The 12598-nt window shown below is 40.5% G+C and overlaps 1 protein-coding gene across 1 annotated transcript; it reads left to right on the top strand.

Moving 5' to 3' along the window:
* NIT2 (nitrilase family member 2) lies at window positions 1-12219 on the top strand. The gene is made up of 10 exons (XM_080354874.1): window positions 1-45; window positions 2229-2347; window positions 5258-5378; window positions 5498-5586; window positions 7175-7268; window positions 7842-7916; window positions 8362-8440; window positions 9104-9202; window positions 10183-10238; window positions 10602-12219. Exons 1-10 carry the CDS (start codon window positions 18-20, stop codon window positions 10688-10690), a joined length of 849 nt encoding a protein of 282 aa, XP_080211000.1. The 5' UTR covers window positions 1-17; the 3' UTR covers window positions 10691-12219.
* The last annotated feature ends 379 nt before the right edge of the window (window positions 12220-12598 follow it).

Below are 12598 nucleotides of genomic sequence, written 5' to 3' on the forward strand. Positions count from 1 at the left end.
AGCCGGGGCCCGCGGGGATGCGGGCAGCGCGCGGAGCCATGGCCAGTGAGTGGCGGGGCGCGCGGAGTAGCCGTTGGTTCCTCTCGTGCCTCTCCTCATCCTCCTCCTCCTCGCGCTTTCCTCCCCGCCCCCGGGGTCCCGGCGCCGACCGGGGACGTGGCAAAAAGGGGCCGGCGTGGGGTTAAACCTGCCCCTCTAGCGGGGCCCCGTCCTCCCGCTCCGGGCCTCAGGCGGGAGAGGGGTCGCTCCGTAGTGTCGCCTTCCCCGCTCGCCCTGGGGCTCTCGGCGGAGCCGCCGCCGCGGGCCCCGCCGTGTCCCCGTTGGACCCTGACTCTTGTCTGACCGTGGGGGCGCAACAGGGGCCGGGCTGCGGGCAGGCTGCTGCTCTGGCCGGTGTTCCCCGGAGTCCGCAGTGCTGGGTGCCGTCTCTGAGCCTTTTGGGGGTGTGAAATAGTGCAGGTACTAGAGGGAGCTGCCCGGCGCGCTCCCGCTTTGCTGCAGCCAGGTGCGAACTGCGTGGCGTGCATCGCTCGGTACTGCTGCCGTGTCAGCTTGTCAGGGAATGCGATGTGAACGAGCCAGGCACGTTGAGCTTCTGATGTTTTCAAAAGAAACCCCATATTTCATACTGCTGCAGTTATTTTACTTAGATGCGCTTTTACCCGGTCCTGGTTTGCATTGTTATAGGCTTATCCTAATAATTGCTTTTAAAGAAACTTTTGAGGCACCTTAGCAAGACCAGAAGAAATCTTGGGCCTTTACACCACTGTTGCACATTTCACTGCATTTCTGCTACTTGAACATTTCACCGTTTTTAAACAAAACTGTGGATGCATAGTACATGTATTCTGTTGTGACTGAGCTTTAATTTTGCCGTTTAGCAAACTCAAAACCTGAGGTGTAGGGAAAATAATATTAATGGCTTACTAGTGTTTTAAACATTAAGGGAGGTTAGTTAAAATTTTTCCTAGTAGATGCTATTTTGTTTGGGTTTTCTTTCAAAAGTGAATTTGTACTGAAATGTAAATCTTTAAGTGTCCAGTTTCTCTGAGCAAAAACACATTTCATAAATATTGGAAAGATTTACACAGATTCCTGATATCGTTATATATCTATTCAAAATCTCCGTTAAGCTTTCTTTAATCAAGAAACATTAAGAGTATCTCACATTAAGAGTGGCAAAATGAGCAGTTAATCATTTACTTAACCTCTGGAAACTAGTTGATTAGCTACTGAAGTGAGAATATTAGGAAAATATTCTGCCTGACTGTTCCTGACTTGTCTTCACTTGAATCAGTTATTTCTGTTTCTCTGACTGCTGAGCTGTATTACTTGCAGCTTTTTATTTATCCTATAGTGATCTTTGACTATCTAATGGGAGTTTTCCAGAGAAGAGAGGTGCTTTGACACTGGGGTACTTTTCTTTATGAAGCCAGAACATTTTTTATTTTTTTAAGGTGGTAGTTCTACCTGATCAGGATGTGTTTTCCTACAGTTCAAATTACTAGGGGGTTTATGGAAGGAAGTCCAAGGGTTGTGCACAAAACTTTATTGGATCTCTTCCACTTGTGTACTTCAAGAGCCTAAAAGTAAAAATCCTGCTTAGTCACATTAGAGACAGTGTTGATAATGCTTCCAACTTTCTCTTGGCTAGAAACCAAATTGCAAATGTTATCTTGATTGGGTTTTATAGCCATTTCCAAGGCTAGGTGTCATTTGATGGATAAAAGCAAACTATTCCCATATTTGCTGCTTTCAGGATGATCCAGTCGTTTAGCTTGCTGGTGGCATTTTAGGACACGCAGTATTCATCAGGTGACTGGCGCAATCAAAAGGCTCACAAAGCCCATGGGAACCTGGGAATGAAGAAGGAGGTCCAAGTGATTAATGGTCTTCCTTTCTGTCACACAGTATCATATGTTAGAACTTGGGCTAGGTACTGCCTAGGCTAAATGTATTACTAGCAGGTGAGCTCTGTGGTCTCTGAGCAGAGGGATGGCGATGTAAGGTTCCCATTAGCAAGCCTAGGTTTGAATGTTATCCCTGTGTTAAGAGACCATTTCCAGAGTTCATAGACAGACTACAAAATGAGTTGGAACTGGTTTGCGTATATGTTAATATATAAGCAACTTAATTTTGTTAAATGCTTATTAGTGAATTCAAATTTTGAAGAGTTTTTCCTGGGGGAATTTTGTTGACTATTTTTTTTCTTTCCTTTCTGCCATTAGACTTCCGCCTGGCTCTTATTCAGCTTCATGTATCTCCTGTTAAATCAGGTAATCTTCAACGAGCCTGTGGACTGGTGAGAGAAGCATCAGCTCAGGGAGCAAACGTTGTGGCTCTACCTGTGAGTAAAAATCATGGTCTTGTTAGCATCTATACATTGAATCCTTGGAAAACTCTTTCTAGTGTTATATATATTTATTTTTCTCTCTGGATAGCTTAGATACTCTCTGAGGCTCCAAAATAGGGGAGAAACAAACAAAACAAAACCAACAACAACAAAAACCCCCAAAACAGAACAACAACAAACAACCAACCAAGTACAACAAAGACAAACAAAAACAAACAACCCATACAAACAAACAAACAAAAACAACAACAGAAAACCCACAAACCATTAAACACACAAAAAAAACCAAACAGTGGTTCGGTTTAGCAGTGCACTTGCAGCACACTTTAGAGGAGGAAAAGCAAGAAGAAAAAAAGGCAGGTTGTCTTTTTGTGATATAAGGTTCTAGTTAAGTTTTTGCTGGTTTAAGTCCCAGGCAATTCCATCACTGGTATGTTCTGAATTCACAAAAATGACACTGTGGTTTGAATTTTTGCAAACACCTTCCATGCTAGAAATGTAGGAAAAGGTGATTTTCAGCTAAATCATATTGATACGAAGATGAAAGAAAACAGGTATACAATGACTCTCTTTGCTATAATAATTCCAGATTGGGTAGTACATGAGAAACAAATTAGACTTAAGGTGTTTCCAGCAGGTCGTTTGCAGCTGAGTTATGATTAAAATGCATTTCTCTTGTGACTTCATTGTATGGGAACATAAATAGCCACTTAAAACTACTCATCATTTCTGATTTACTTTTTGGACTTCAGCCATGATAACCTTGCTGAATTTTCATACAGGTGAGTGTGCTGGCAACGAGGTGACCTTTCCAGTGCAGCTTTGAGCTTTTTTTGTCTCTTTCTGGGGGGTATGTTTGTTACCCCTATGCCCTACAGCATCTAACTCAGGAGTGTAAAGTTCTCTGGGTGAACTTTTGGTCTGAATGTTTTACACACAGAATGTTTTCCCTCCTGCTGTCACAGGCAAAGTATTAGGTGACCTTTCCACCTCCTTTGTGCTAACACAGCTCCTGTGTTGGAAATGTGACCTTTGATTATTCTGGCTGGGCCTCCTACATTTGGATTATCTGTTATTTGCTAGTTTCATCATGTGCACAAACTTTGAGTTTTCCAGACCTGTTTAGTTGAGATACCCACTTTGCTGATGATAATTTGTGCTTTTAGAGTAAAACTTGTCAAAAAAAGGGCAAGGTTGTTCGCAGACTTATGGGTGGTAAATTTTGTATTGGCATTACGACATGGGCATGAAATACTCTCTTCCCTCTATGTTTTTGTTTTGCATTTCTTTTTTTTTTTTTTTATTTAAAGTCACACTACATAAAGAGCAGAAGTAACTTGCACTGACTATATAATCTACACCTCTGCAGAGGCTTATGGCAGTTTTCCTGTGACGTGTTAGCGTAGATATGTTAAACTTTTTTCTTTTCTGAACCAGGAAAAAATTGTGACAGAAAAACAATTTTTAATGTTTGTGGATAAGGAAATAAACCCGGAATCCATTTGGATCTAGAAATGGATAAAAAGGCAATTCACATATCTGTCCCTGTATTCTTACCACTTCAGAGAGCACAGGACCAGGTGATCTGTGCAGACAGTCTGCAGTTTTGTTCCAGTGTCAGCTTATGAACAGCCCCGTGTGCTGCTGCCACAAACTTGCACAGAGATCTGCCCATTCTATTGATCCCATGGTTTCAGTACCAGCCACAATGATGCTGCAAATGGCAAGACGAAGGTGGAGGCAGCTGGCATTGCTTTCATCTCCTTGTTGTTCAGTCCAACTTTCAAAAGCCTGGGAAGCTCATTTGACAACCTGTGGAGACTTCTTTTCCTGCCCCTTCCCTCTACAAAGTCTTCTGTGGGTTAGCTGGCACCTGCTGGCCCACTGTCTGTATATGGGGCAAAAACATTCATCCAGTTTTGGTTCTGTTATTCCAGTTCAGTAAAATCTATTACAGTTGTTACAAAGTTTGCTTGAGCAGTTAAGACACAAATGTTTATGGTGCTATTCACTGTTTGTTTGTTTGTTTTGAGTGGAGAGTGGATCTTATTACAACTTCCACTGAGCAAAGGTAACAATTGAAGCAGATGCTTGGGCTGGAAATCACTTGCCAAAGAGTAGGTGCTGTTACTGTTTGATAGCCTACCTGTGGCCTTCAGCTGTACTTCTTTAGGTGAAAAAGTATTGAGGGATGAGAGAGGTGTGTCTCGCATCCTCACAGAGTTGACAAATACAATGCAGAGTAAAAGTTCTGGATATTGTGGGCATCTCAAATACCATTCGCCATCTAGTTCAGGTGTCTAGACTGCTCTGTTAATTGTGCTGTCTAAAGATTACATGCCTGGTTCTAAGGGGTAGCAAATCTTTAACTAGAGCCTAGGACAGAAGACACTGTTGAGCTGTGGGGAAATGATGTTTAAAGGATTGTTTTAGATAAAGAATATATCATTTTGAGAAAGGCCTACTTTTGCAGAGGTCCTTTTTAAAAACAAATTAATCATGGGCTGTGGACAAGCACATGCATTTCACAGTTACAAGAGAATCTATTTAGCTTGTAACTGGTCGGATGAGCTAGGTGGAGCGTGGTTGATTGTTCTCATGAGAACATCCCTTATGATCTTCCTAAGTCTAGACTGATAAACATGCTAGCCTTGCTACGTGCCACTTGCTTGATACTCCTAGCTCATGTTCTATTTGTCACGTATTCACACCAGCACACCCACTGCATTTTCTATAATTGTTAAGGTCTCTGTGGCCTCCTGGTATTTTCTGATTTGCTTATTGAGCTCCTGTAAACTCTAACTAAAGATTGTATGAGAGCATTGATAGAGAGCAGATTGCAAGGTCAAGTACATCTCCTTGTAGTGGTGTTACTGGATTTTAAATTTATTTTTCTAACACCAGGAATGCTTTAATTCTCCATATGGAACCCAATACTTTAAAGAATATGCAGAGAAGATCCCTGGGGAGTCAACACAGAAGCTCTCAGAAGTTGCAAAGGAGTGCAGCATATATCTCATTGGAGGTAGTTTACTTGTAGTCACCATCTCATTTGAGGGAAAAACAGGCAATGTCTATTAGTGCCATCAGATCACAATTCCATGTAATACAGTGGGGGAAATCTTTGTTCTTGCCTTTACAAAGGATCCATTCCGGAAGAGGATGGTGGAAAGCTGTATAATACATGTACTGTCTTTGGGCCTGATGGTGCTATGTTGGCAAAGCATAGGAAGGTAAGATGGCACTATATTGTTACTAGAAGACTTCTCAGCAGTGTTGCACAGATTATTTCATCTGTGTCTACAAGTGATGTGAATTAGTAGAATCTTGCATTAATGATAAGCTAAGTACTGTCAGTAAAATGGCATGAAATTTTTATTTGGGATATGAAAATGCCCCTTCTAAAGGTGGTCCTAAACTTGTTCTGGATGAGGACAACAAAATGCAGAAGGCAGAACTGGCTTTTTCCAGATCCTGGGAAAACTGTGGTAAAGAGTAAATACCGATCCAACTCATCTGTGTACCGTGGTCTAGATCTAAAACATAGTGCCTCTTAAGTGGGATCAGGGTTTTCCCTCAAGTTCCAAATGGATTTAGTGCTTCTGTTGTCATAAATACTGTTCTTTACATAGTTTGTATGCTATATATATGATTAGTGCAGACAACCAAAGTCCAAGTTCCAAAGCTAAGCTTCATCTGCTGTTTGTGGTGGATGCTTGCTTGCTTACTGTCATCTTCCACCTGGACATTGCTTTGTGCCTTTGTAGAAACTACCTTCTTTTCATAACTATAGAGTGTAGTTTCTGTTAATCTGACTATGCATACAGATATCATTCCTTAGGTGAACAACAGCTTATTTCTTTCAAGGAAAAACAAAAAAGAGAATGCAAGGTTACTTGGAGAAAATGAGGTGGTGCAAAATACCTCTGGGAGCAGGTATTAATTTGTTCTGTTAACTGATTCTACACTTCGGTACCCTATTAGATCACTTTCTGAAGTCCAGTGTTGTCTTCCATCTGTCATACCATACCAGTCTGCAAGCCCAGTAGTTGTTTGTAGAATGAGTGCAGGCTTGTATTGTGTAAATATGAATGAATAGTTGTATAAAACCAGCTATATTATTAGGAAGCTCTGGTCAGGAACAGACTCTTGCATTGCAGGGAAGGGATAAAGACTGTCTGGAGGGGCTAAGAGGCATCTGCACAGCTGAAGTTGTAGGAATTTTATTACTAGGTGGAGGTATTTTCTGGAGAAGTTTTGCAGGAATGAGACTTAAATCATAGAGAAGAAAATATCAGCTGCTTTAACATTCTTTACAATCATCCTGACAAATTCAAGACATTTTATATGTATTCTTTCTTTTGCAAAATTACTCATTAGATAAAGATACCCAGCTATTTTGCAGGGATTGTTTCTGCGAAGAAGATACAAAGCTATACTACAAGTTAGTTGTTACATTTTTTGCTGTTTTTAACTACTCACTATTACTGCATGGGAGTAAGACAGGGAATCATATTTGGTATGCAGTATAAGTATTTGATATGTGCATTACTTGGGTCACAGGCATTATATGCGTTGTTTAAAATGGCCAGTCTTTTTTTTTTTTTTCCAAAATAACTTTAGACATGTATGAAAAAAAACCAAAAAAGCTGCTTTAAATCATCTTTAGGAGATCTCACAATCTTAAACAATATTTAGGTGGGATCCTGACAAAGAGTAGTCTAGGTAACAGTAGCTAGAAAACACATGCCTAATAGAAGAGGCTCAAATACCAAGCAGAGAAATTGTTATTAATTGTTATTAATCATACTATAATTACAGGTTCATTTGTTTGACATTAATATCCCTGGGAAGATACAGTTCAAAGAGTCTGAAACACTGAGTCCAGGGAATAGTTTCTCCATGTTTGATACTCGTGAGTATAAGACAAGCCCTCTCTTTAAGGAGCTCTACCACAATAACACTACAATCATTCTGGAATTCTCTTCCCCCTCCTCCCCAGCAATGGAATTTTAGACTGTCAGATTTATATTAGGCATTTGACAGCCATAGCAAATATAGTTTAAATTGTTCCAAATGTGTGGGTCATTTTAAAAAGGCAACGTGATTGCAAAAGGGCATGACTGTAGTTTCTTTAGTCCAGTGAAAGCTTCTTTTTCTTGAAAATGAAATAATAGAAAAACCTGCGGCTAAATGAGAGGGGAATACATTATGCAGAGACCTGATATAACATGAATTTGTAGAAATGGCTCTTTTTAAAGGGTAGATAAGATTGCTCCTCACAGTCTTCCTCTCATCATGAAACATGAATTCTCCCCCACAAACAGCCAGTGCTTGTTACAGATAAGGATACACATTTAAATATAGCTCCTTTTGTTACTGTGGGACATATAAAATAGCAGTCGGCAGGATAGCTACAGAGGGTCTTGCGGTTGCTTTTGTGTACTTATAATAGCAATATAACCATTGTCTTGTGTTTTGAGGACAGCATACTGTAAAGTGGGCCTTGGCATCTGCTATGACATCAGATTTGCTGAGATGGCTCAAATCTACGGACAGAAAGGTGAGGCTGGGTCAGCTAATGGAGCATGGTTAGCCCTGCGGCCTGAACTATGCAGGGTGGTTTCAGGGTGGTACATATGGGGAAGCCTGTGTAATCAGGCAATCTTGTCTTCATCCAGTAACACAAAATGCATCTTGTGGCCAAGACTTTGTTATTCAAATGAGTGTCTCTTCTCCTTGAGTAAAATAACAGTAATTTCCTGATGCACATTTGCTGATGGAGTGAGAAGGCCGTACATCCTCAGGCTTGGTAATGTATCACAGGGCTTTGCTTATCTAAGTGATCGCTTGGGTCACGTGTCGGCAAGCTCTGTGTGGTTCTGTTTTGGCCAGTGGTTGGGAAGTGCTGAAAGAAACCTCACCTTGAATCTCAATGTGAAGGGCTACTCTAGGGTCAACCATCTTCTCCCTAATGATGTCTGGGTTCTAATTTTCTTTTAACAAAGGTTGCCAGCTGCTGATATATCCAGGGGCTTTTAACTTGACAACAGGACCAGCTCATTGGGAACTGCTACAAAGGGGAAGGTGAGAACAAAGTAAGAGCTTGTCCCCCTCTTCCAGAGGGAGTTTTAGCAGGTGGAACTGAAGTGCTTTTAAGTTCCAAATGACAGTATGCATTGGAATTGGTGCTGCAGGGCCGCTCAGCTACTGGAGCTGCACCATTGCTCAAGCCTTGCATGGGACACCAAAATGGTTTTGCTCTCAAGGAGAAAAGAGGGGAAGGCTCATGCCTCACTGCTGCCAGTGCCTGTGCAGTTATGCCCTTTCAAGAACGTTTCCCCCATGGCCCTTTAAGCACCCTTCACACACAAACTTCTAGACAGAAAAGCCAATAACCATTTGAGAACTTTTGAGAACTGCTCTAGTTACGGATAGAAATAGATCCTGAGATTCCTGAATGCAGTATTATTTTTTCACTGGGTCAGCTTTAATCAACTTTGCTACATACTGAATGAACATGTAATTCATTCTACCCACTAACTCTGGAGCAGGTGCTAGAGACTTATCTTTCGAGGCTCTGCTTTCTCTGACCTTCGTATCATTTACAGTTTTGGCTAGTCCTTAGGAAGATATATAGCTTGCCCTTCGGAGTGAATTCTTTCTCTTCTGCTTAGTCAACTGGCGGTATTAAAAAAATTCTACTAACTTTATTTCCTCCCTTCTTCCCTCACCTTTCTGTGAACACAGAGCTGTTGATAATCAAGTCTACGTAGCTACCGTATCTCCTGCTAGAGATGAAAAAGCATCCTATGTTGCCTGGGGACACAGCACTGTAGTAAATCCATGGTGAGTTCAGAAAAAAAAAAAACCCACAACATATTTTCGTGGTTAAAAAGCTTAACAGTCATATTTCAGGCCCACATTTCCAGCTATTCTTTATGTTGTAAGTTCTTGGTAAAAGACAGCTGAGACTTAAGCCTAAAACTGAAACTAGTTTAACAGTGTGTGTTCTTTTTGGTAACAAGATACTTAATACTAATATTTAGCATTAGTTGAGCTGCTGACCTTTTTAACTTGTCTGTGAAGTTCAGTTCATTATGGTAATTCTCTGTACAGAATGGAACCATCTTAAACAGCTTGCACAAAACTATTTCATTTCCTCAAAGGAAAACACTGCTTTGACATAAGAAAGAACAAGAAGAATGTCTTCAGCTAGATAAGACACATTCTGATTTAAGCAGAAGTCACACAGGTGCATAGGAGGTAAAAGCGACCAAATCTTCAGGCAGTTATTTTTCTTTCAAAGAAATGGTGATTGCAAAGTAAGAAAAGCTTTATCCACGTCTTGAGCTTATAACTGTAGATGGTGAAAGCAGTGACAGAACACCTAGTGGGAAACATGATAAATAATGTTCAGTAGCTCATGCAGAGTAACAGTATACTGCTAGTAAAAGCCAGTAGGATCTGAAAGGAGAAAGCGTTAGTCTTTGCCATATATGGCTGTCCCTGGTGAAGCTCTTTCTTTCTGCTTGAGGTATTCTACATGCTCCCATGCACTGGTTCCCATAGTTGCTCTTATCATGATTCTTGATCTTTGGAAACATGCTTATGTTAAGTATGCATATGTCACATATAAAATATGCCACATATAAAGCCTGGAAGCTGTCATGCCAGTTATAAATTATGATGCTATTTTTAGGACATCCCTGTCTTTACAGCTGTAGACATCAAGGGCAGGAACTCCTTTTTGTACAAACAGCAGCAACTGGACTGATGCCTTGAGGCTTCTGTGTTAATGCTGTGAACAAATGTGCTTAATTTTGCAGGGGTGAAGTCATAGCCAAAGCTGGGGCTGAGGAAACAGTTATATACACAGATATAGGTAAAGTGTTGGTTTTTGTTGTTGTTTTGGTTTGTTTTTTTCCCCTGCTTGCTTTCTTGAGTAGAGGTCATGAGACTAAGGAGAGACAATTTAAGTCTGCAGGCTTGCAGATGTAATTACAGATGATGCAGCTTTCCCATCCCTTCTCAACTTCTGCTGGAGTAAAGCATGGACAAGCAGCACTTGACTATACTCTTCCAGTTTCCTTGCTTTTGAGGAAGCTGCCACCCTAGGAAAGAGCAAAGTGGCAGTGCCCTACGGACCCATTCTCTGTTAAAGCTGCTCTTTTCCTGCCGCACCTCAGAGGAAGTCAGGAGCTTTCCTTTTTGACTGTTCTAATACCTCTTTCTTCCTCCCCTGCAGATCTGAAGAAACTTGCAGAAATACGTCAACAGCTTCCTATTTTAAGCCAGAAGCGTGGTGATCTCTATGGTGTAGAGATGAAAAAGTGAAGCTGGGTGAATAGGGAAGCAGCACAATGGCTGCTGCTTTCATTTTCAGAAAGATCCCCTTACTGGTTGCTCCACAATTTACTGCTAAATATGCCAGTTAACTAAAAAAAACCCAAAAAAACAACAAACCAAAAAACAGTGGTATAATTCTAAAATTGATTCAAATACAACTTTTACATCTCCTCTCACACTTCTGTGTTTTACAGCTAGGATAAAGATGGGGCTGAAATCAGTTCAATGCAGTAGTAGTTAATGTTGGGTTTTATGCATCATGTTTTAGTTACCTTTTTGGGGTATTTTGTAGAACATAGAAATGGGAATCTTGGTCTCTGGATATCCTCTGGTCAGCTTTGATATTGTAATTATCAGGTAATCTATAAGCATGACTCCTTCACCTCTGTCCTTCTTATTTGTACATGCCTTAACAACTCGGTTTAAAGTTTCTTAAATGTCGAACTTCCAACTTAGAAAGCTTAAAATTTAACACACTACGCAAAACAGGCCAAACTCCACTCTCTACTAGAGACAATGTAAGAAGCCACCAGACAGAACTGCTACTATAAAATAATCTGATGAAGACACTGATTAAGTCTTTCTGCCCACAGTCTCCCGGAAGACAGTTACTAGAATTGGTCAATGTTTAAATGCATTATTGCTACTGAAGGCAACTCCTGTCAGGCTGCACGGGAAACACTCTTTACTTCATTGCTTCTACTGAGGAGACTAACAAACTGATTATTAAAGATGGCTTTAAAATGCTTATAACTTTTTTCTTTGGTTGATTGTTTTACATCTTATTTTAGTTTTTCTTTCTTTTTTTTTTTTTTTTTTTTTTTTAAGGAAGATACCTTGGTGCTTCTAATATTTTTTAAAAAGAGAAGAATTTGCAAATAGCATAGTGACTTTTTTTCTCCTTGGGATGAAGAAAAAGCAACAACTCTACCTATCCAGCCTTTACCACTAGAGTTTTAGTTTTCCATCAGCAAAAATGTTAAAGCAATAAAGCTAAATGAGACTTCAAAATACAAAAATGGGAAGAGGGAGATTAGGTTTTTGTCTTGCTCCAGCTAACCACCAGCTTCCCCACAAAACACCTTTTTATTAATGCTCAGTCATCTGCCTCTTCTCACAGCTGTTCTTAACTTTTTATTTGTTTTGCTTTAATGTTCTTTTGTTTTCTCTGGAATTAATTAGGTGTATATTTTACAGAGGAAAATTAATGGTTAAATTGACCCAAACCCTGAGGCATCTTTCCCCTCAAAAGACAGGTCATACCATTCCACACAGTGGCATTATCTACTCCAGCAGGCATTTTTTTGGTCTGCACTGCATTATGGTGTACATACTGTACTGGAACTCTTAAGAAACAAGCCACAGAGCATAAGGTGAAACGAAGATTTATTTGTTGAAAAATAAATATAAAAAAATTAACAATTTACCATTCAAGTCTCCTGCATTAGATTAGTGCCTCCCACATACTCAACAATTGGCATCCATTAATGGCCATCACTGGGCTCTTCTAAATCAAGGAGAGGGGAGCGGTCAAGCTCATTTTCGCTGGGGGGGGCACATCAGCCTCGTAGTTGCCTTCCAAGGGCCGAATGTAATTTTAGGACTGGATAAATGTAGGAGTAGTTACATTTATGTAGTTACATTTATGTAGTTACATGTAGTTACATTTATCCAGTCCTAAAATTACATTCGGCCCTTGGAAGGCAACTACGAGGCTGATGTGCCCCCCCCAGCGAAAATGAGCTTGACACCCCTGTTCTAAATCATCACAACTGTTATACATCCATTTTTCTTATCTACTCCAGTTGTCTTTCCCTTCTCTGTACTAGTTTAACATGCAGCAGAGCAGGAAGTAAATACTACCTCTGGAGGATTAAAGTTGTGCAGGATTCTTAC

The sequence above is a fragment of the Nesoenas mayeri genome (assembly GCF_963082525.1).
Source record: "Nesoenas mayeri genome assembly, chromosome: 1".
In the NCBI taxonomy this organism is placed as follows: Eukaryota; Metazoa; Chordata; class Aves; order Columbiformes; family Columbidae; genus Nesoenas; species Nesoenas mayeri.